At 41.2% G+C, this 25,395-nt stretch overlaps 1 protein-coding gene across 4 annotated transcripts; it reads right to left on the bottom strand.

Moving 5' to 3' along the window:
- Positions 1-17: 17 nt before the first annotated feature.
- PUS7 (pseudouridine synthase 7) lies at positions 18-23,209 on the bottom strand. Of its 4 annotated transcripts, none has more exons than XM_030480330.1 (19): positions 23,110-23,209; positions 21,876-21,993; positions 20,189-20,267; positions 19,159-19,643; positions 17,630-17,714; positions 17,421-17,522; positions 16,337-16,481; positions 14,324-14,341; positions 11,885-11,996; positions 10,498-10,575; positions 8,734-8,862; positions 8,379-8,504; positions 8,021-8,082; positions 7,448-7,608; positions 6,447-6,573; positions 5,608-5,709; positions 2,424-2,553; positions 1,479-1,570; positions 18-752 (listed from the first exon to the last, which is right to left on the bottom strand). In XM_030480330.1, the coding sequence occupies exons 4-19, from the start codon at positions 19,527-19,529 to the stop codon at positions 616-618; spliced, it is 1,977 nt and encodes a 658-aa protein (XP_030336190.1). In that variant the 5' UTR covers positions 19,530-19,643; positions 20,189-20,267; positions 21,876-21,993; positions 23,110-23,209; the 3' UTR covers positions 18-615. The 4 variants fall into 4 exon arrangements, with proteins under 4 accessions (XP_030336190.1, XP_030336191.1, XP_030336193.1 ...); XM_030480331.1 differs by having other exon boundaries at positions 19,159-19,558; XM_030480333.1 differs by lacking the exon at positions 14,324-14,341.
- Positions 23,210-25,395: the final 2,186 nt, after the last annotated feature.

Below are 25,395 nucleotides of genomic sequence, written 5' to 3'. Positions count from 1 at the left end.
GAGCTGCAGACAGAGAATTAAGACTTTTGTCTGAATTTATTTTCAGTACCTGTTCTCTGGTACAGGTAAAATACAGCTGGAAAATACGCACAAGTATTTTCTCAAGGAAAAGGACTAGTTAAAACAGCTGTACATCTTCACAGCACACACAAAGCCTTGCTACCAGAATTCTCTAGCAAATGCTACCAGCAAAACCTCCTGTGATACAAATGCTCATTGATATGTGAATTTTGTTGTACCTTGTTTTCCTAAGCTGTCATTTAATGTATTTGAAGAGACTCCAAGGTGCGCTGAACTCATGAAAACATTCAGTGTTTGCCAAAAAAAAGGCAAGCTAAACATTCTTCCAGGTCTGGAACTATTAAAAGCCTATTTCTTAAAGATGCACCCATGTTACAGCTCAAGCAACTTACTCATTAAAAGCACCAGTCACTAAAATCTATATTATATTACAGCCACCATCTTGCAAATGACTACTGAAGTGAAATGCTAGCACTAATAAAAACTTAAAAAAATACAAATCTCTTACTACCAATCTTTAAAGATTTGTGCAGGACATGTTAATAGGAAAACACTTTTCTGTATGTTAAAATCCCGGTGATCTCTGCAGTTGGCTCAGCGTAACCAGGTGGTATTCAGTTGTGTCTGGTTCTTTATGCTTGTGTCCATTTTCAGAACTTCTCGGATCGCCATGGTAGCGTAAGTGGATGGGGGAAGGGAGAACTCCATCTTTAGTGCCCTGAATTTACCATCTATCACGAGGGGGAAAAGGAGACACAAAGCAGGAAAAAGTTTAGGGCATAAATAAGCAATGATTATTCTGGATGATATCTAAATGACTTAAATTTTCCACAATCAACCCCCACAACCCATAAAGCAAAACCACCACACTCCAATTTACAATCCACAGTGGAATTTCATAAAACAACTTCTTTAACAACTTCTTTTTAACATTCTCTCTCAGCAGGAAGTAGAGTTTTGGGGATTCTTGTCTTTTAAAAGGAAAATAAACCTTTGTTCTTTCCAGACTGAATTCCTGGCCTCTCCACTTCTTCTGAAGAGCAGTGTCAAAAGACCTTGTGACCAGGGTTATATATAAAAAAAACTTCCACTGAATTCTGTTGAGTATTTGACTCAGTCTCTTGTGTTCAGCACAAATAATGCATGCTCTAGCATATAGACAATTTGTGCCTTAATTCCACCTTCATGCATTTCACAAACATTTCCTGCTAAGCATTTACTCAATTTTACAGTTGCCCATCAGAAAATGTAACAGTCAATACAGACCACTGGAAGAATTGCTTGCTCTCCTGAGACATACGGGTCCTTATTTAAGACAACCAACTTTAGGTATCTTTAATACCGTTGTGCTTACCAGTCTAGTTAGTTCCTTAAAAGAGCTTTCGACATGTAGCAGTTCCAAGCAATAGCCAGATCAAACTTCTATTTTGCAAACACCAGCAGAGAAATCAGCTTACCTGTAGGAAGAACTGGTAATGGTTTTCCTTCCAGCTTATCCAAATCCGTGGTAAATAACGGGATTCTGGGGTCGTCATAGGCAACGACCTCCCTTTATCATAGAAATAAAATTTTGTAATGACTATGTTTAATTATTTAGAACAAAATGTATCTATTTTATTACTTTATATAAATTAATAATTACTATAACAGTATTCTTTATTACTATTCCAATCTGGCAGTTGCAACTGAAATGGAATTGATTTTCTAATAAGGTAAGGTGGCGTTTATGCTGCAATAACTGGGAAAGCTGTATGTAGAAGCCTCACCTTTGATGATGAGGATTATAAAAGAAATTAATAAATTAGTGAGAAGTTTCTTTGCATAACCCATCTGCTTTCCTTCAGGAGCTGTCAGGATTAAAATAAAGTGTAAACATTTGTAGCTTTGTCTCGCTGTGCATCGGTGATCGTCCTTCTGCACATTTCTACTGTCACCTGTTTAAAAGGTATTTATTCGATTGCCGTACGACAACTAGGTTGGATCTCTACAACAGTGATTTAGTAGGTTTAATCAACAGACAGGTAATTGGACACCAACTTTCTCACAGCAAGACTCCAAAAAAAATATGCATTCTGAATATTATCTGTCATGGTTTCAACATAAATAATTATCTATGAAATGTTCAGGCAAGCCCTTGCAAGATGTGTAACAACTAGACAGATGTCTTGACACTCAAGCACCACAGAACCAGAGGACCAAGGAAGAAGTTAACGCTATGGTTCAACTTTAATTGCATAAAAAACATAAGGGAAATGCAGAGATTCCACCCTACCTGTGCTTCACTCTACACAGACATCCCGTGAGTCAGCCTAATGGTTCTTGCACTTAAGTCATCCCACATATAGGATCATTCAGGTCTACGCTGTCAATTCAAGTGTAATTTCCTTTATCCTCCTACTCACCAGTTGACATTCTGAGGTCGAATGATAATCTTTCTGTATGCTCCAGAAAGGGAATAATCTCTGATCTTATGCCTCATGTTGTTGATATCAAGATTGTCAGCTACCAGCATTTCCTTGTAGGCCTCACCAACTGCAAGAGAGGAAAATATTTAATAGGAGAGATCTTAGTGCCACTGATCAAAATAGCCCATTTTCATGGATCATTGTTTCTTTCACATGTAGTAGTTTTTAGCATATATGGGATAAATGTTGCACAGAAGTTTGAAACTACTTATTGCAAATCTTGGTTGCTTCTACAGCCTGATTAGTACAGGCAGTAACCAAGAAAGCACCTTTGCAAATCAAAATTTCAGCTGAAAACAAAATTTACAAAGTATTTGGTTGACATTTCATTGACATCTCACATGCTTTCCAATTATCTTCACATGACTAAGCTCAGGTATACAAATTAAAAACAACATGGGCCAGACTGCCTGTTGCTCTATCTTTGAAAAAGCAGCAGAGTCAAATAAATTAAGACAGCCCTCAATTAGCCAGCAGGGACCTTTAACTACACTGCCAACAGGAGGAGTAAGTCTTGTACAGTCTGGTATCCTTCAGTAAGGATGTGTGCATGCACACCTGGGGAAGACAGGGAAGGCAATGGAAATACAAGAATACTGCAGCTAAAATGCTGTCTGGTGCCTTTGATTTGCAGTGCAGCTGCCAGCATTACTTCATGGAGTTGGGAATTTTAAACAGGAAAGCATTAGGCTTCCTGTGGGCAAATCCCAGTATAAATGTACTGAATGTAAAAAACTGCAGCTTTTCTTTCCAACCTTTTAACTCAGTGTCATTCAGAGCCACAGCTCCTCAAAAACTCAGCTTTATCTTCCAAGTGTTTCAGAAATGGGCGATAAATGGGATTGTGGCTCTGGGACTTAGCTCTGACAGGTAAAGTCTCCAGAGACTTGACCGGTCATTTAAGGACAACCAAGTCCCAAGAGCAGTTCAACCCAATATTGAGGAAAACAAGCCTACATATTGGTAGACTGGTTTGGCTAAGCAGGGAACTCATGACCAAGTTCCTATTTAAGGACACATAAAGTAGGTGAAAGCTAGGGCCAGCTGCAAAGAAGGAATACACAAACATTGTCTAGACAGGTAGGGATGATGTTAGGAAAATCAAAGATCAGTTGGAGTTGAAATCAGCAACAGACACCAAGAGTCAAACTGCAGCATCAGGAATGAAAGAATACAACAAGGGCAAAGTTGGCCTGCTGCTCTTTGGGGCAGCTGGCTTAGTGACAGCTGTAAGGCTGATGGTCTCAGCACCTCCTCTGCCTCAGCCTTGACCAGCAAGGTCTCCCAGGCCTCTGTTCCAGAAGGCAAAGTTCAGGAAAGAGAGGGATTAGCAACAGTAGAAGATACAGGCTGAGTGAGCTGGCTTGCGTTATGGTAAAGCTTTTCTCTGTCATCTCTGAAAGATCATAGAGATATGGGGAGGTCCCAGGTGACTGCAGAAAACCAAGTGTTGCACCTATCTCCAGAAAGGGCAAGAAGGTTGATCTAGGGAATTACGTACTTGTCAGACTCACTTTAGTCCCTGGGAAAAATAATGGAGCTAATCCTCTTAGAACATGTTTCTGGGCACGCAATGAGAATTAATAGTGAGCATGGTTTTACCAAAGGGGGAAAAAAAAAACCAAAACAACACACCAATCTTACTGCCTTCTATAATGAAACTATTACAGCTGTAAATGCGGTGAGAGCCGTAGCTGTTGCCTACTTTGCCTTTAGCAAGATTGTCAACATGTTCCCACAGGAACTAGATACAAGGATGACACCATCCTTGTATCCAAGGTTAGAACATTACAGTGGGTGGACTGCTAGACAAGTAAAGAACTGCCTGGCTCATTGTCTCAAAGGGTAATCACTACTGGTTTAGGCACTACCTAGAAGATCATTACAAGCAGAGTTCCTCAAGGAACTGAGATGTGTCCTGTTAAACACTTTTATCAGCACACATGGAGGAGGAGCTGGAATTCACCTCAACAAGTTTGTGGATAAGATCAAGCTGGAGCAGTAGCAGTTGATACACTCAGGGTCAGGACTGACATTGTGCGAGGCCTCATGAAATTCAGCAAGGACAAAGTCCTGTACCTGAGAGCAATTAACTCCTTGCAGAGGTACAGGCAAGGGACCAGCTCTGCTGACTGTCACCTGAGACTCCTTGACAGAGTGCCCTGGAGCAACAAAAGCCAGTAGCAACAGGAGCTTTGCCAGTAACTACACCAAGAAAAACAATTACTGCCCCTTACTGGGCACTCAGTGAGGCTGCACTTAGAATGGTGTGTCCAGTACAAAGTAGATGCTGATAAACTTGAATGAGTCCAATGGAGGAGCACCCCAGTGGGCAGGGATTTAGCCCATGCCCTGTGAGGAGAGCCTGAGAGAACTGGCCTTCTTTAGCTTACAGAAGAGAAGACTTAGAGGAGAACTTGGAGGCTGTTTGTTCTTGAAAGTTTCAGACAAAGCCCTGAGCAAGCTGGCCTGAATACAAGCACTGTCCTTGCTTTGACCTAAAGGTTGGACCAGAGGGCCTCCAGAGGTCCTTTCCAACCAAAATAATTCTACAACTCTATCCCTTCAAAATAAGATCATGTTCCACGCAGATTAATTATAGGTCACTCAACCTATTAATCAAAATCAATTTAGGTACAATACACTGTATATACAGGAGATGAAAGATATGTTCTTTTTAATTGTTATTTTTAAAACATTCACATTGGTTAATATTTAATTAAACAGATCTGGTTCTTTTTCCTAACTTCAGGCATTTGCTTGGATTACAAATCCTAGAAGTTGTTTGTTTTCTAATTTAAAAATGAAATGCAGACACTTTGTAATTAACATTTCACCATATTTTTCCCCTTGTGCTGAGATAAATAATTTTCCCTTGGTAAAAAAAATTCTTTCTTTGGAAAAGCTACTTGATAAAAAGAATGAAACAGATTTATGTTACATGAACAATAGCAAACTATTAGTATCACAGTGGGAGAGGGTGACAGTAAACGTATCAGAGATCTGAAATAGTGTATTATTTTAATGGTCACCAAGGTTGCTTAGGTCTGATCTTCCTTTTAAGGAAAATCTTAAAGCAGACTTACATTTTCTAAGTACATAAGCTAACAGTCAGACTTACTTTTATGCTTTGGATAAATAACATCGAATCCAGGCAATGGCATCACTACATCATGGATAGTGTAGTTATCAACCTCTCCTTCTTCAATATGAACAGCTGTGGCTACAATCAGGACAGAAAAATGAAGTTACCAGTACGGATGCCTGTGACAGGTAACACTGGCTAAATTTAAAATGAACCATTTGACTGAAAGAAGCCCACTTCGAGAGGGGTAACTACTGTGTTTTATCTCCACTTAACGGACAACATTTCCAAGAAAAGAAGTAACAGTCTTCAAGGCTGTCACAGTTACCAGCAAAATCACAGCCTGGTTTCCAGTGACTTTTAAAGCTGAATGAAGTAAGGACTGCCAGACGAACAGTGCCCTTACCAGGCATCAGGCATACATGAAGGAGAAATACTGTGGATATTCTCATCCCAGGGAATACCAGAGAAAATCCCAGTGAGGAAAGTTTTAACTGAATGGAGCCTCTGCTTTACAAGACACTAATGCAAACAAAACCTTCTGTGGTTAAAACATTCGTAAAATCCTTCCATAGTTCTCCATAGCTCAACTAGGTTTGAGTTCATTCTTGGGAACAATCAGTCCTTCATAGTCTCTCTTCACTATCTAGCTACTTGGAAAAACAAGCAACAGAATTTACTACCTCACTTCCAATTCCTTGCAAAATTTGACTAAAGCTGCCCAATGGATTCAGAAATCACTGGAGCAAAATGGGTGAGGGGGGGAAAGAAAATAGGTAAGCAGTACCACCTGAGCAGATATTCCTAGGAACACCTTGTATTCCTAGGAATTTGAACTACACAGCATCACTGGGTTTTTATTTGTCTGATATTACCTCCTTTAAGCGTGAGATCTCCTGGTACAGCTCTAAGCCCGTATTCTTCTATTCTCTTGCTCACCATATTGTTCCACACATAACTCTGGTAGCTATGAATATACATTAAGCGATTATTTCTTGGTATCTAGAGGTAAAGAAAATAAAAAAGTGAAACATTAGAAATATGTAGGTTTAGTTTTTTCTTTCAATCATAACAATAAAGGCATGTATTTGAAATGTTACCTTCTCCAGCAACAAGACTTACACAACTCTTGGTATACAGATATGACTTGTGTTCATTATATGGAAAAAGGGTATGTGAAAAAGTAATGCTTTCACACGTTTGAAATTGACACAAAACCCTTCTGTGCTTAAATAAATCAAGCTTTTTAATCTTTTTTCTTATTCAGCAGTTCGTCAAATACATGGGGCTATTAGACTATTATAAAGCACTGAATACACGCTCAACCTCCTGAAATCTGAAGTAGATTTTGCAGATGTGAAAGCACAGTGTTATTCTAATTACCTCCCTCATAAACAAGAAATTATTCCTTGGCTCCTAATGTGCCCAGTAGTTTGCTGCTGATGAGGTATTTTCTCCAAAGACTTGATCTTGATTACAGTACTTGAAAATGACAGTGAACCCACCACGTCTATGCCAAGCTCAATCATTAGCACACTTATCAGTTTAATTTATACTTTTAAAGCAACTCTGATACTGAACTTTTGCACAATTCTCAGATCTGTGTTATACATGGTTATATGCTCAGTCTAACTGTATTGCTTCCAACATACTGGAGATTGTTGTATAAACTGGAAAGCTCATTATGCACACATTAATTACAGATGTTGTCAGTTACCATGCAGCAATACCTCAAGCAAAACAGCAAGGATAAACATAAAGATTTTACACTTAACCTTCTACCCATCAGGCATCTATGAGTCTATTTCAAATTCATCATGGTACCATCAAAAGAATGTTTATTCAAGCAAATACCCCACAGCACTTTTACACTCACTATGCCAAATGCAGAGATTATGTTCTTCATTCCATACTTTAAGAGTCCACGTAGAAGCTGTCCTTCCACGCACCTTTTTACGGGTAGTTTCTTGAGGGCTGATGCTGGATCTTTAGTCTTTGCCCATTCTTCTCTGCATTTTACTAAGTATCCCTTTTCAGCTAGAACAAGTACATAAAATTATTTTAACTACACGGCAAAAAAGCATCCATCTGACCTTTTGTTAAAACAGCTGAAAACTGAAAGTTTCAGTCACGGTAATTACATAGATTAACAGAATCACAGAGCAGTTGAGGTTGGAAGGCTTCACGTGGAGTCTGAGCAGACTCTGTGTATTCAGGTCCCTTTCCACCCCCACTGCAAGAAACTGCACAACAAGGAAAGGGAAGAGAGGTGGAGTCAGAAGATTGCTTCTCCATTGCTAACCTGGCTGAAGTTTAGCACACGCAGAGCTGTCCTCACTAACATCTTTTTCCAGTAAAAGACTCAAAATCTAAGTGTGTTTTTCCTGAACATGCAATTCTTGGAGGAGGAGAGGCAGAAACACCTTATGTGTCATTTTTCAGCCCTTACCTCCTGGTCTTGGTTTTAGTATCAAATCCATTACTTCATTCCAATTGTTCTGTAGAATAGCTCTAAGATTCAAACAGGAAAGTGTATTAAGAACTAATATATTTTAAGGAGATTTAGCCAACTTATTCAAAAAAAGAAGAATCAGTGGTTAGATTTATGCAATATTACAAGTAGTGGTATTATGCAAGACACCTGCTGAAGCAAGTTCTTTCTTGAATCTAAAATTAAAACTGGCACATGCAAGATGCTCAAGAAACGTTCCCCAAAATACATTAGAAGTTATATAGGGATAAAAATAAAATTCAAAACTAACTAACAAACAAAAAGGGTGGTGGGGAGGGATTGAAACAACACATACCTGCCAATCTGATATGTAGGAACAGCTGTGGTTCCAAATCTTTGCATTCCATAGTAATTAATGAATCCAATTTCCCTGAGAGAGTGCATTGCTTGCTCTATCTGGTCATCAGTTCCTGTTATGTTTCTAGCATTAAAAAAAATTAGAGACAGATAATTAAGGGCTTACACTATTTTGTGATCCCCACAATCCCCATAAAGCTCAACATCCACATTATATAGCATGTATCGAATTCATCAGATCAACAGGACTCTTCTTTTTTTAACACAAGATGGACTGGTATCTCTTAACTATTTATAGGGAAAAAACCCCACCAAACCTACCAGAGCTGTCTAAATCCATACTAACATATTACCTGAGAACAACAGTGAAATGGTTCCCTTGCAGTTCTCCTAATTTCAGTGGATGGTTCTTGTAACTGAAGTTTCCTAATTTGAAGTTCATCAAACATTTATTCAAATGAGCAAGTCTTTGTGCAGTGATTCTAAAAAGAAACAGACAACAGTGACCAACATATGCTTAGCAAAGCAGATAATTAAATAAATACAGAAATGCTGGCATTCCAAGACGAAAAGCAGTAAGTCCCGCTTCCTCAATTTTCTATTGTTGCCTTTTCAAAGCAATGAAATATCTAAAAGAACAGATAATTCTTAAGGCTACTCATACAAGAGAACACGCATACCGCGGCAGAGACCGTTAGTACAGTCTTTCCATGTCTATGTTACAGCAAAAACCCCTATGTTGCAATATTGATGTATATGGTACCCCACAAGCTGAACTCTGCTTTGAGTAACTGCACTATGAATACACTCTAGTTAGCACAGTCATAAACACAAAGTTAAGTAGTTAGCCTCTGTGTAAGCTTAGCGCAGATGAGATCCAATCTGTCACTGATATGTGCTATTTTTGTTGCTAGTACTTTTGGAAGCATTCCCTGTTCTTTTCTTTGCATCAGAGCTGCTCTTTGACACTTTTGCTAAAATTTATCAACAAGTTTATCAACTAGCATGGCCATACTGGGTTCAGAGTGGGCTGGCAAATGGTAATGTCTCCTCTCCTGCACCATCCTTCTCCAAGGCTGCGCAGGAGAGTTGGGTACAGTGGCACCACTGAACAGACAGGACAAATCAGTACACTCCTCCTCAAACAACACGCTGAAGCTCTGGGACACACCATTAACTGTGATCATGTTAAAAGCAAACAGAACAGCACCTGAGATGGCTACACCACAAGTTTGGTTACTTGTCATCACTTTGCAAACCTGCCTTGCAGCAACAAGAATCTGGGGCTTCTCACAATTCACAAATTAGGAACTCCTGTTACATGTGCAAACATACACACATGCAAACCACTGAGAGGAAAAATATGAACAATTAAGTGATGAATGCCCTCCTTTCAACAAGAATTTGATCAGATTTCTGGTGCTCAAACCTTGGAATTCCTCACTTGAGGAGCGTGGGTTTCAAAGAGTTGTAAATAGTAGTCCAGGCAGAATATTACAGCTAGCTAAACAGACTGCGAGGCACTCGTCATTCTCAGTTATGGATGTAACACTGATTTCAAGTGCCCAGAAACCATATTATTATCTTGGAAAATGACAAAATAAACTTTATTTTCTCTTAGTAGGTGACTTATGGGAGTAGGTTAAGGCAGGAAAAATTCCTCATCATATTTTGCCCCTTCTGGCTACTCAGAGATGAGCCAAGGCAGTGGTTAGTTGTTCAGAGAGTTCAGTGAGAAAGAAAATAGGACTCCAGCTGGAGGAAGGGGGACACAAAAGTCAGAAAGGAAATGGGACATAATTTTCACCGTGTCATTCTGGTTTTCTGCTGTTGCATAGGAGCCATGCAGCGTAAGAGCACATAGGGAGTTTCACCCACTGCTTCAGCCAAATACATGTGTCCAGCCTATGACTCAGAGCACCAGTGACTGAAAATACTAGCAATCACCACTGAGTAAAAAGGATTAGAGCATCTTCGTTAATACATGTGCTTTACAAGATCGAGACCTGAATCTCCAGTTGTGTCACTCAGACTGCAGACTGAGTCTTCAAGGTGTTTAGTGAGATATTCAGGCTATCTTGGTAGGAGTGCAAATACTCCAGCATACTTTGACTTACCTGAGAACAGCGATCTCTTGAACTGTTATAGCCCTTTTATCCTTGGTTCCCATGTAGGAAAATATGTTTGGCTTCACTCTGAAAAGCAACAGTAACAGGTATTACGTCAATTAAAATAGTCAGAGATCAAACATAATTTTCAGTGTAATTACCTAGAATTATCAATCTTCTATATTAAAAATAGAAATTATACATATATTCCCCAGAACTAGCCTACAATTTGACATGTGTGACATTTTCTCGTCTCATCTCTACGTAGACAAAACACAGGGGAACTTATCTGATTTCATTACACATAGGCAGATTCACTTTTACCACAACCGTGCTTTCAGAATATGAGCTCTGAAGTACTTCTTGTATACACTCACTCATTGCACAAATGCAGAGCCACCATTAATTTCACAAAAAAACCCCATCTATGTCCACTTCTTCCTTAAACTTCAAATAACAGGTCTGTCTGAATACCATGCATGCACGTTATGTGAGAACATGAGAAGTTAATTTAAAATATGATGCATTTCTTTCCTTAAGAGGAAAATTTCCTTGCCTTTCCACTTTGCAGTTTACAGCCCGTGTTACACAGGACTATTCCCAGTTATTCCAGGTATGGGCACCAGGGGGTAGCAGGATTGCCATTACATAGATTTTTTCCACCCAACTATGCTCCTACCATTCTGTTCTCAAATACAAATACTAGTAGTATACTAGTTGAGTCTAGATTACAAACGTTTATTTTTGGACAGGAAGGGGGAAGGGAAAAGGAGGGGAGAAGTGGGGAAGTTTCCCTGTGAGTAGATCACTGAATTGACCCAATTTTAAAATAATCCTTCCTCTGCAATTCACTGTGTTCTTGTCACGCCTTTGGCAAATCTTCTTGCTGCTGCACTTGATGGGACGAAAGGAACTAAGACTGTGTTGCCATGGAGAAATTCATACATGGAACAACAGTTTACGGAGTGTAACTGCTTAGGAACTGATCAGCATATTATCACAACAATATCTGACAGGTTCGTAACATACTTGCATATATTCACACATTGGGGAAAAAAATAGCTTTAAATTCAGGATACGCACATCGAGGCTTTGAGCTGCCAAGCCTTTCTTAGATCAGCCAATTTCAGTCGTGGACCTTTTCCCAATGAAGTAGTAGAGGACAGTCTTTTACATTTTTGGGGATTATTTTGTTCCATTCTCACCTCTTTCCAAAATGCACAAGTTTTGAATTTAATATTATAATTTTTTTTAAAACACTGGGTACAAACTAGGCAACAGTGATCACTGTGTTGCTCTTCCGTAATCCTGAAGCACAACATTCATCATTACAAAATGAAACATATTCAGAGGGAACACTGCATGCTAGCCAGGCTGGCAGAAATAACAGCCTTACCTTAAAAATTTGGATAGGACATTAATGGCATCCATGGTATCCTTGTTCTCCTTGTACAGGACAAAGTGGCAGTAGCTTCCCCTAGATTTTGGCCAAGAGTGTTTTCTTGGATCTTTAAAAACAAAAGGTTAAAATTTGTAAAGTGACATTTTTTAATTTAATCAATATATTTGCCATTGCAGCTACATTTAAAACAAATGTGCAAGAGTCAATTTCTGCTAATTTCCATCTGCTTTGAAACAAAAACAAGTTAACTTCTGACAGCAAAAGCTGCAAAAAGACCTTCTCCCACAGGGCTGTAAACTTCTCTTTAATCAATTCTGTCACCTAGAAAATATTGATTAAAATTATGACTGTTCCTTTGTCATGAAATTATCTACAGATATACCCCAGCCATTTAACTGCCATATTGCCTGATTGTATTTCCCCAAAACATTATCATTACACCGACTTTCAGCAGTAAAAGCCACTCCACATTCTGTCTAGTGCCTTCTACAAGTAATAGGTGAGGACCATCAGAGCCCTGTTTGTGGGAAGGCTACAGTTATTTTTTATAGTTTAACACAAATCTTCATTTCTGTAGGATTTTTTCTGTGTATCATGCAAAAGCATGGGTCATATCTCTACAAAAGCCTAAAAAAAAGTATACTCACAAAAAAATTACTTTATTTCTAAGTCCTATGGGACAGAAAAATCTGGCACAATAGAAATATTAACAAATAATGCAAGCCAGATACTGTGGCATGTTTATAGAAGGGCAGAGGACGAGATAACTTCAACTCCTGCAGACTAACAAGTGATATGCAATTCTGTACAATTATCTGGTGTTTCCTGGAGAGGGAAAAAAAACTGTGAATGTATTTGACAAGCTTCTGTTGCACATAAAAGCCTCCAGATACAAAACTTTTTTACAATCATCCACTGTCAATGGCATTACTGGGAAGGGGGACTGATTCTACACAGATTTAGCAAACAATTTTGAGGTGCCTTTGTTTATCAATTCTTTGTTTTATAGGAACAAAACTAAGGATTTGTTTTGTTTTAAAGGAGAAGTCCCTTATCTCTTGGAAGCCACCAACCAGACATTCCTGGTTCTGTACAAAAAGGGTTCAAGCTCTTTTGCAACAGGAAAAGCTAACTTAAAAAGCCAGTCCTATTCTAATATACAAACCCCAGTGCAGGAAGGAAGCTCTTGGGAAATTTTACTCTCTTTGTTCGGTTAGTTTAATAAAGCCCAGATACCCCACACAAACAGTGAATGTTTAATTTTCAGGAAACTTTCTGGTAAAAGGTAATTCCTTTTGCCTTTTTTGAGAAGCTGCCATCCATACACACACTTCTGCCAAAACAGATCTGGATGCTACAGTATAAAATACTATGTGCATAATTTTTAATCACTTAAAAATTATTGCAACACTTGCCTTGTACCATCAGTTTCTAAGCAAAGAGTTTCCTAGGACCTAAACTGAGCACCATGGCCCAAAGCCTGTCAAGAGACCTCATGCTCCTGCTGGTCTCCCTTCTGAGCCACCACTGCTCTTAAACACAGTCAATGAAACACTGCATTCAGCTTGAAGAGCAACATCCTCCATGAAGAACTCAGTAATTAGAAGGGAAGAGAGGAAGACAGAGTGATTCAGAAGGGAAGTCTTCTCCAGTTGGAATTGTTCTTCAGATTTAACTAATCCATCTTGCACATGGTCATTTCAACACCCTTCAAACAGTGAGCCCTAACCTGAGATAGACTAAAAGGACTTTGTAAATACTCCATGTACCAAAGGGCTCTTCACGCTCCAGGCATCACAGCCATATGCCCATCCACCACACTGCCAGCCATGCTGCAGCTCCAGTCCCGATAGTTAACCATTCCTCACCCAGTGCTTCGAAGTATTCTGGGTAGGTGGGTAAACTGGGTAGGTGGACCAGAGGGACAGTTTGCAGTCCTTATTGCTATGTTTCAGAGTCATGTTGCAGTTTTGACAGCAAAAGTGTATTTCCAAGCCCTTTTTCCCCAACCTTCTGCTGCAACTCAAGGGGTGGAAGCTCTGTTTTAATATCAGGAGGTATCATACATACTTTTAAAGTTGTATAAACACAGATAGTGTGTCTGAAATACAAGGCTGAAGGGCAAAGGCTTGGCTTAATGAAATCAAGGGAAAATACACTGTAAATGTCAAACAATATTGTCAAAACTGATCATTCACATCACTTGCTACTGACAGACTTTCTCTGCTCCAAGCGACTACTGCCTATTCTGCACTAGAAAAAAGATGTAGCACAAGCCCAGTTCTTGGCTGTTTCAGGGAATTTTAAGTATTACTTAAGTGTAGAGTTTTTTAAAGATTTAATTGTAACTAGTTTGGCCAGTCTTGTCGCTATTTAGGAGGTCGGCATGGTTGGCATTTCATTTTGTTAGCATGAAATGTCAACATCTCTTACCTGTTGCAGTTCTGACCTCTGTCCCAATGCATAGCGTAAAGAGCACAAAAGAGTAGCATTTAATTTTTAGGCTGTCAAAGGGGTTTTAGAGGTGAACATGCAGGTTTATGGTTATGGGATTGTTTATGCTTTAGGGAGCATCCAACAGTTAGGTGGTGGATGACAGCAATTTAGACAGTTATGCAATGGAATCGTGCAGAGGCAAACAGTGAACATACGGAAAGCTTCAATCAGAGATGCAACAAACTTCATTTGTGGACAACGATGGAACAGCAGCTTACTGACAATTTAGTGAGACAGTATTTTAAGTATTTTGGGTGTAAACTTACTATATACACAAAGTAGCTTCTAATTTTAATTTTTAGGGAAGTATGTCTGGTAACCTTTTACATTATCAACAAAAATAATCAGGTATCTCAGCTAATATTTGAATACTCTACACTTCTGAAATGCTTCTTGCCTGGGGAACCCACTCAGGACTAAGATGTGTTAGTGGCTCTATAAACACAACAGATAAATCTAATCCTGACTAAAAAAACTTGCACTCTTAAAACTACATTCACAAGCATTTACACACACTCACTGAAACTGCACACATCTCCATGCACAGGTATTTGTAGCATCAGAACTTAGGAATCCAAGTTTAAATAGATGATGCTTCTCTGCATCACAAGATGGTGCTCCAGATAATGTTTTAATCCTAGAGACACGTCACTAAATTCTTTTCAGCATGTTTCAAATAATTAAATTCTCTTCTATACAGTATCTCTTAGATCAGACTGGTCAGCTTAATAACAAACCACTTGACTGTAACGATGATTAAAGAATAGAAGGAGCAGAAGGAAAAGGTGGAGGTAAAACTGTTACAGATCAACAGAGAACAGAACTGGCTGAGGAGGATTTTGTGCTGGTAAGTTACATACTCCATGCATAAAGCATGCAAACACACAAGTTTTCTAAATGCGGTTAAGATACATAAACACATTATAATTTTATCAATAAAAGTACAACATTCCCATATTTGTCTAGAATGAGCCTTAAAAAAAACAACTAAATTGAATGTGGAGATGGTGTTATTTCCAATTTTAAATTATCTCCTTATCTTTTCTCCATCTCCTCCATCTTTAAAATGAAAGGGCTACGTTTACATACTTTCACTTGTGGTAGGTTGATATGACATAGGAATGCTATCACTTTAAGCCAAACCAAACTTTAATATCTTTAGTTAAATGTGCAATATTCTACATATAAACAATCCTCTCAACTTACAGAAACAATAAGTTTGTAGTAACATTAAAAGATACAGAACGCATTAACTTATCCCCAGTAACCAAAACAGTATTTCATAAGATGAAGGTGGGTAACATTTAATTTTTAAAATCCATCATTACTTTGATAGTTCCAATAGTAACTGTGATTTAAAATGAATAAAGACATTTTCTGCAAATATAATTAGCCTTGGAAGCAGAAGTAGCCTTAAAAATCATGGTAATTATATTATGTTCATAGAAATCTACAACCATGAGATAAAAAATAGGTGTCTCTATTCAAGTCATGTCTCTATTCAAGTCATCAAGAATTTTGTCACGGATTTTCAAGACAGTCCAGATTACACTGCCTGTCAGTGTCACGTGCTCATTTCAACTACAGCCTCTTGCTTCCACAATTCACTCTTACACATCCAGGTAAGTTCATGAAAGCTAAATTCAAACAATACCCTAAAAAGCCCCTACTTTGACTATTCCCACTGAAATAGCAAAAGATCCTCTCACTCCTAATATGATTATATTTGATGAATCATCTGGAAAGAAAAACAAGTAGAAATTTGAATTTGAGACCCTCCTTGTGTTCCTAGTCATTACAGATGCACTGCACCCGTTGCAATGAGGAAAAGGCAAAGCCAGACTACATTAGGAGGTACCCTCCACTTCAAGGAAGTACTTACTAATGATTCTTATTTTGGGGATGATTTTAGCATTTACTTTATCCAACTACTGCGACACTCAAACTCACTTGCCAGTGCTTTTTTCCCAGCAGCATGATAAGCAATAATGTATTTTTTTCCATCTCGATCTTCTGTTTTAGTCTCCAGTCCAGGAAACAAGGACTTCACAGCCTGATGGATAACTGTTCTTTTCTCTTTGGTGTCTTCAATTACCTGTGTTAATACACATGCATGCAGAAACCAAATAAAGTAATGCAAAAGTGGAGGGATTCTCTCAGAGTTAAATTTTGCATGCTTAAAGAAAACCCACCAAATCACACCAAAGTGGTGACTAGGTGTACTTTTAAAGTCTGGCCTGCTTATTAAAATTAGTTTGAAAAATAACAAATAACTCTGCTATAAATCCCTGTCTCGACATTCACAGAAGAAAACTCTCAAGATTTATTCCCCTCTGCTGTGCTTAGTAACTTTATCTCTTCTAATGAAATCCCTGGCAAAATGAAGTTTTTCTATAGGCATTAAAGGGGAAAAAAAAAAGGTTAGGTAAGATTATGTAATGTATGAATGCTTATTTGAGATTACCAAATTTAATCCTAGTAATCTGCATCCCAAATTTAACTCAACAGTTATTCTTAAAGTACATAGAATATTTGGATGTTTGAAAATGCCAAGTTTTAATTTCAATTTGTACCTTCTGATTTTTCTTGCTACTGAAGAGTATATTTTTCTTCTTTTCTATTAGATCACTAAACACTGATCTTGAAAATAGTTTTTAGTCTTTCATCAAGATGGATGTTTTATTTAATCCTTCTTGCAAAATTATTCTATAAAACAAATCTAGACAGAAAACCAAAATACTGCAAGAAAATTTTAACACCACAAGAAATAAGATGTGTATTTGAGTTCATACGTACAGTCCCACTGAAATCAAAATGGCAACTCATATGCATGAATTTGAGACTCATTTTGAGTAAATTTTGAGTAAAGCTTTACAGAATTAAACCCTAAACTGGAAACATTTTGGTATTACCTGCTGCATCATATTCAAACTGCTCTGATACCTTACATGCACCAGGAAGCATGTACCTTCCACTCACTCCCCCTCTCATCCTTTGTCCTTCCCTCCAATTTCATATCATTTATTAATTTTACCTCTATGGCAACGCTGGTTTCCTTATTCTTAAAAAGCTGGAGCTCCTCTAAACGCTGCTTGTCTTCATCTGACAAAACTGTAAATGTTTCTTCTGATGGGTCCTAAAACATATTTGGAGGGGGGAAAAAGAAACATCCAATAACCCTCATGGAACAATTGTCAACCTTTTAATGGTTTTGCTTTACCAAATATTAACCTCAAAATTTACCTCATCATCCACTGGAACAGTAAAGTCATCTAAATGGCTCACACGTCCATCTTTGCCTATTTCATGGACAACAAAGTCCGAGTATCTGACAGGAAGAAATAAGTATTAAATGTATAATAAAATAAAATAAAAATCCCACATCACACAAAATCATTTCCCAAGCAGCTGTTTGCTAGCAGAATTCACTCAACAATTCTGAATTCACATAATTCAATTCACATAAAAGAAACTTCAAGCATGAGAAAGCTGTACCTATTCCCCTCCCTCAGGACACCCCGAGAACACAGAAGCAAGTCTGGCCTATTTAAACACAGCAGACTTCTTTGCACATAACCAAACACCTGCTGTAGTTATTCCGAGTCATTTTCTCACTAGCTTGCAAAGATCAGTAACATATATCCTCAATCCCAGTCATTACTGACAATTAAGACTCTACAGCATTGCTACAGTGTGAACACAAATGCATTAACTCTGTCACTCGGAATAACCTGCAGAATAAAGTATGTTAGCAACTCTTAAGGAAAGCAAGACAAATTCAGCTCTGTTACATACATTCAGTTACAGAGAACATCTTTCACATGAACGGTTACTCTGCATACTCTATGCCAGGAATAAAGAATTTGGGACATTTTCAATCAAGTCACTAAGTCAAATAATAAAAACATCCTGACTTTCATAGAGCCACAGTCTAGGTTGGAACTGCTACAGGATTTCTAACTAGCATTTGCTTGTATAGGGAAAAAAAAAAAGAAGAAAAAAATTCTTAGTCTGTGGATGTTGAAAGACGAATAAAAACTTCACCATGGGAGTGTTTCAACAGTGTTCCCGCAAGCCCCCGTTTGCCATACATCTCTGCAATACATTGTATTGGTAGAATTCCTCCCTGAGGAGTGTTAGGTGTCCTCTCTCCTGTTACCTGTAGCTGTCTAAACGTGCTAGTGACTGTTACCAGAAAAACACCACAACTAAATTAATGATAGGTGTTATAAACTAGGATCAAAGAAAAACTGTGAGCCCACAAATGTTTCTAACACTCAGCTACCTTTGGCCACCTTGGTTCAAAACTGGCAGATTTCCCAGAAGGAAGTTCAGCACAGACTGTGCTCCCCAGTGAAGGATTATGCCAGCTGCTTAATGCTGCACATAAAGATTAAATATATACTAAATATGTGCACATCACTTTATTATGTAAAATGATCTAAATATGAAGGCAGTATTTAAAAATGGGGACTTTTTACATTTGTGTAAACAAAGCATCCTTAACTGCTTTGCTAAGTCAGGGCAACAATGATTCTCACTTCAGTGAGCTTTCGTATTTGCATTTTATTTTATTCAAATATGTTATTTAATAAAACCAATCTAGTAAAATCCCAAACTAAACCTTTCTCTCAGCCTCAGCACTAGGGAAAGAAAACAATGAACCTCTCAAGTGGCTGCACATAATCCAGTTGCATCCTGTGAGTCAGAAAACTGAGAACAACAGGTGCTTAACACAAGGTATTAACATACATAACAAGACAAAGAATTACCTCTCTTTCAAGATTCCAGAAAACCCTTTATGAGAGCTAACAAATTTAGTTATGCCAACATCACTTTCCGTCAGTCCATGCTTCATCATGTCTGCAAAGCTCTCTGGATCTCCATCTTCATCACTGTCCTCTAGTTCCTCCTCTTCCTGCTCCTCAGTTTCCTCGTTGGGGATTATTTCATTTTTTGTGTCCTCAAGCAGAGGTTTGTCAGGTTGTTCTGTTACAGTCTCAATGCTCTGCCCAGAGTCGTTCCCTGTCTTAGGCTTCTCTGAGATCTTCTGTCTTTTAATTTCATCTGCATTAGCCACACCATCCTCATCACCAGAGTGAGGACGTTTCAGGGATACACTATTCATTTCTACAGTTTCCATGTTTAAGGCACAATGTAGGATAGAAAGCCCTGAGGAGCAAGAAGAATGGCTTATTTCTTGTCTGCTCAAAAGCAGTATCAGTACATAGGCTCTTCACTCCGAGGACTCTGCCCCCTGCAAGAGTTCAGGAAAACCACATAACTTTCTGCATTTTAAACATGAAGATTTTGTACAGCTAGAAACAACATGTACTCAGGAGGAGAGAAGGGAGATGTTAAGGGGACTTAATGTCCACCCCAGGCAGCATGCACCCTACAGAAGAGCAGGATTCAATACTACACTGAGCATTTACCACCACCATCGACTCCTACCATAGCTGTATCCACACAGGCTCTGCTGTCGATAGCAATTTAGTGCCTAAGACACTTTTTGTTCCCAAGCTTTCTATTAAATGACTAATCTTGATTATTCCTTTTTCTATCAAGATTCCATCTTGTAAGGATCGAAAGAGAATGGCTTGATTCCCCCAAACCTGAAGTCTCATCTCTTCCTTTTCTATGTTCATCTCTTCTAACACACACACTCCCACATGGAACTCAAGGTGGCAGCAATTCAGACCAAAAGATAAAGGGATGAGATACCAAAATTACTGAACGACTGAAAACAACAGGGAATAACAGGGAAGTTAAATGATCTCCAAGAAGAACAAGACTACTCACGCTGGTGGAGCAGAGCTCTGATTCCTCCCTGGCAATGGGATCTGCCACCTTTGTGTCAGCAGAGCTAGCACCTTCAGATCTGAAAAACAGAGGAAAACTAACTCTTTGAGAAAGTTGGGGGGGGGAGTAAGATTATGAATATATGAATGTGATTGTTACAGAAACTGGCCACTTTTGAAACCAGGTATCAGCAGCTGTATGGGAACAGACACAACTATTCACACAGACAAATTAATAACAAACACAACTGTAAAAGAGTTACCAACCTAGTGACATAACACAACACTGCTATTCAGCAAGCTAGAGCAGAGAAGTCTGGTTTTATTTCTGTGTTTATGAAAGAAGACTGGAGTTCCTATGCTTACGCCACTACAGGACCTTTCTCCCACACCACCCAACTGGCACGCTCCTGCAGTGGGGATAAAGCGCAGGTTTTGGGGGCTGCATGGGGGGAGCGCATCAACTGCCCTGTGCTGGTCATGGCCAGTTCCAGCTGGGTCCACAATGGACCAAACCCACCGCCTGCCAGAACTCCAGATGATCAGATGAGCCCACCGTGCCTCTGCTCCAGCTTGTTTAAGAAAGGGAGGAGCAGTTGGTGGCAGAAAGTGCAACGGGAAGCACAGGAGGAGGCATGTGAAGTGCGCTAAAAAAGACACGGGAGGAGGCATGGGGAAGGGAACAATTGTTGCGGATGCATTCTTGGAAGGAGGATCTCCACAGGAACACCCCTGAAGGGACTGCAGCCTGTCTGGTGGCTACACTGGGACAGGGACACCTTTGAGGGGCCTGTGGCCCGTGAACGGGCCCACATGGGAACAGAAGAAATGAGAGAGAAGGAGCAACCTTCTATGGACCAACCCCAACCTCCTGCACCCCTGCTGCCTCACCTGTGGGACAGAGTGTAACCTGGAGGACAACCAGGGGATAGGAGATGAGGAAACCAGAGGAGGAGAGGTATCTGCAGTGAAGTTGAGCCTCGGGAAGGGGGTCTTCTTGGGAAAGGAGTTTTCCCCAAGTGTTATACTGGTGGTCTTCTTTGTATCTCACTAGCCAAATCAGTAATCAGTTTATGTTAACTGGCAGTAATTTAAATTCCCAATTTAATTGCAGTCAGGACAATTTTTCCCACAACAGGCGACTTTCTAAATTAATAGGATTCAACTGTTACAAAGAAATTAATCTAGGCACAGGGCAGTATTTTAGAGCTACATACATCATCCTGCACCATTTCTCCAATTTTAAAGGTATGTTTTTAAAAGAAGATTCATTCCTAACTTGATAATCACCACAGTTAGCTGTTAACTGTTACCAGTTGTTAGCCACTGCTGATTTCATTGCCTGGAATTGCCATTGTAGAGGTCACAAAACTTAAAGAGGCAGGAACTGTTTTAAAAACACCTGAAACGTTTTGCTCAAATGAAGAACTGAAAACGGACGCTAGAAAAAAGAATGGACAAAAGAGAAATAAGAAGAGACTTATAAAAAAGTGTATGTATTGCCTGTTGAGTGACAAAACACAGAAGCAAGAACAATTAGAAAATCAATGTACCTTCAAGCAGAAAGCATCAATTTCAGTTTGTCCTCAAATAAAAACGAAAATACATAAAATCCTTCTTCTAAAAAAACCCAAAAAATCATAGCCAAGAGAAACAGTTCACCACCATTTCCATATTCTCCTACGTACCCAAATTTATGGAGCCCAGGTTACAGAGCACTTATGTGGAAAAGGCTTCTAGATGGCTCGTGAATGCCTCACATGGTGACCAAAACACCCCTCAGCAAAGCAAAGTCCTCCAAGACACCTGCAAAGGAGGTAACAAGAAACTTATATTTCTGAATAAAACTGTGATACCTAGTTACTGAAGGATACAAACTGTTAGAAGAATTCAAAGTTGGCCACAAATACTCCAACGCTGACAGATATGGCCTATTCTCACAGCAGAGGAATGCCTCACACCAAAGTACTACCCTGTGCCAAACGGGCGCCATCACCTGGGAAACTTTCTGCAGGGTAATTACTTGAAGGAGCAAGTTGAACTGAGTGAGGCACACACTGTCTCACTTGACCAGACTGCTAGTGAGAGGTGCTCCACCGTTTCAGTCCTCCTAGCAAACAGGTGTTTCCATAAGAGCCAGAATCTGCATAAGCAGCAATTCCACAGCAATTTCAACACAGACCATGCTTTAGCAAAGACTGGATTTGCTACTATAGATAAAGGGCTTGATCCTCCCCAGCAAGAAATGCTGAGCAATTACTTCTGGTGTGGTACCTGTCAGGCAGACACATGGGCAGGTGAGGGCTACGGGGCATTTCCCATTTAAAAGGGTAAATACAGGAGTAGGAGCACGCCAGCGCCGGATACGGAGCTGGCTTCTCATGAGACGAGGCAGATCGGATTAAAAGGCGACCGATGAGAGGGCACGATGATACCGCAGCGCCCGAAAGCAACCCCCTCCTGCAGGCGCCAGGAGCGGCTCCCAGTCGGGCAGGCAGTCGCGGCCATGCGCGCAAGGAGCGGAGCGGGCCGGGCCGGCCGGGCCGGAGGTCCCGCAGCTCCGCTCTGCCGCTGCGCTACCGGGGCAGGGCGGGAGCAAGTGGAGGGGCTGGGGCAGGCGGGAGGAGGGGCAGGAGAAAGGGGCTGCCGCTGGCGTCCCGGCACCACGCGGCTGCCGCCCGCCCGCGGCGGGAGCCCAGGACCGGGCCGGGAGAGCCCGGCGCAAGCGGGGGGAAAGTTGGCCCGAGGCTGAGCCCCCCTCGTCCGCCGCCGCCCTGAGCCCGGGCCGGGAGCGGGGAACCTGGAGCCGGCCCCGCCGTGGAGGCCGCGGCTCCCGCCCAGCCGCGGAGCGCTGTGCGACCGCAGCTGCCGGGGGAGGGCGCGCCACGGCCGGCAGGGCCCGGGGACGGGGACGCCACTTACCCGCACGCCAGCACAGGAGGACGGGCCGGGCGCCAGCGCCGCGGGGAAGGAGGCGGCGGCGGGAACGAGCGGCGCGGGCCCGCCCTGGCTCCGCGTGTGCGGAGGCGGCCTCCTGCCTGCGCCCGCCCCCGGCCAGCCCCGTCGCCGCTGCGGCGCGGCCCGGCCCTGCCCGGCCGGCGGGGAGCGCTCCCGCCCGCCCGCCAGCCGCAGTCATTGCCGGCGGCAGCGCCTCCGCGGTCCGGCAGGTCCCGCGGAGCCGCCGCTTTGCGGAACGGGGCTCGGCCGCGCCTCCGGAGCGGAGGGAAAAGCGGGGAATCACCCCCCGTGGCTGCCGGCGGCTGGAACCCGCCGGGGCGCGGAAGGAGGGGGAGCCCCCGGGGCTCGGCGCCCATAGCGGGGCGGCTGTAACCGGGCTGACCCAGAGAGCGCTAGGGGCGGCGGCACCGGCCCCTGCCAGCGGGTGAGGCGGGTGCGGGAGAGCCGGGGGGCGGGAGATGGTACCTGTCGAGGGCGGCTCTCGCACACGCTTCCGCCGTTGTGGGCCCGGTGTGCCCGGCTGTGACAGAGGAAGCCGGCTTGAAGCATCGAGAGGGAGCAGACGAGAATTTACAGAACAGCAACTCTACAGAAAAAGTTTAATTTTCAAGCTGCAGCTGCTGCCACAGCAGGAGTCACGTACGTGAGACACGGGCCTTCCTGAGCTCCCCGAGCATTTGCAACAGATTGTGCTAATTGAACATTAGTCCCAGGTCACTGATGTGTTCGAGAACCCTTTCAAAACCTACACCAGAGCTATGCAAATCATGCTACCGTTTTAAAACTAAATAAAACCAGGCTGGATCAGCACTATGAGTCTTTCTGACATCGTCGGAGTGTTACCACCTCCCCTCCTTTCCATTTTAAGCGGTGATGCGCAGACCATCTTTTCATTAACTACAACACATATGATTTGTCTTTAAAGACCCTTTGTGTTGTATCTGAACCCTGGTGAGCCTCAGACTTTCTCTTTGCCAGGCCAATAACACTTCAGTTTCTCATGCTTCTCATTCTCTAGTTGTATTCTACTCAGAACACTCATATGTGATGAAACAACTGCTGTGTGTATGTAGGGGATTTATTTTCTTATCCCTTATACTTACTTTCTTATTCCACTACAAGAGGGGAGGTAACACAATGGACTGCTTTGGTTTGGATTTCAAAAGTTCCAGGTACCTGTTCATTGCTCGAAGGCCAACTTAGGAAAGACCACATGAAGGAAATGCATGTTGCCATTAGGAAGGCAGGAGCAAAGATTTGTGGCTATCCTTAGTTCCAAGCAGACATGGATCCAGAGAGATTTATGTTACTTAGGGGACCAAAGGTTTGTCTTTATCACAGAGCTTTAGTTCACCCCCTGTCCACCCTTCACACTTGGAATTTAACCTACTAGAAACCAGTGGGGGTATCAGGAATGGGTTACATGTGCTCCTGTGAACAGGTCAACAGTGGACTGCAAACAGCAACAGACATTAGCGATTCACAAGTCAGAGTATGGTACTTGGGAAGACTGCTGCATACTGAGGAATCCTGAGCTAGGACTCCTACTGTCCAACACCCTGCGGTAGGCTGCCTCAGCGGTAGAAGCAATACAAAAAGAGCTATGTGTCTTCCAATCATTGCTGTCACCTGACCAGTCACTATAGCTGTGGCATGTAGATGTTGAAAGTCAGTTCCTTCACCTCTGCCAGGCAGATGCATTATCTGGCTGGGGGATCCTTCAGCAAGAATTCTACCATGCATCAATCCAACTTTCTTTCTCATGCAACTTTTTGCTTCTTTTATCTTGTGCAGAAGTTCCCTAAAATACTTATTTTTCCTCCTCCAAATTCCTACATTAAGAACCTCCCTGTTTACAAAATCCTTGTCAGTAATTAAATAGCTTGTATGTTACAATCTCTGCTTGGTATAATTACCCTACTATTAGTTCTCCCTGTTGACTATGTTTATCTTCATCTACTACCATCAGCTCAGATAAAATTTGGAGTGTATGAAGTGCCTCGTACAGTGAAGAACCAGAATTATGAAGGACCTGCAGGTGCTACCACAAGGTAAATAGCTACTAAGATCATTACTATGTATTTCTCAAGTTTTCTAATATATTCAGAAAAGTTTATTACTCCTTTCTCAATACTTGTAAGCAATCTGGCATACTAGAGAACTATGTCTGAGATTCTACAGACAAAATCCTTGAGACCATCCTTCCTATTGCTCAGGGGCTGGAAGAAGGAAACCTCTAGTTCTGCTTCT

The sequence above is a fragment of the Strigops habroptila genome, chromosome 3 (genome assembly GCF_004027225.2).
Source record: "Strigops habroptila isolate Jane chromosome 3, bStrHab1.2.pri, whole genome shotgun sequence".
NCBI lineage: Eukaryota > Metazoa > Chordata > Aves > Psittaciformes > Psittacidae > Strigops > Strigops habroptila.
Note: the sequence above shows the minus strand (reverse complement) of the source record. Positions and strands in the feature narration are given on the sequence as shown.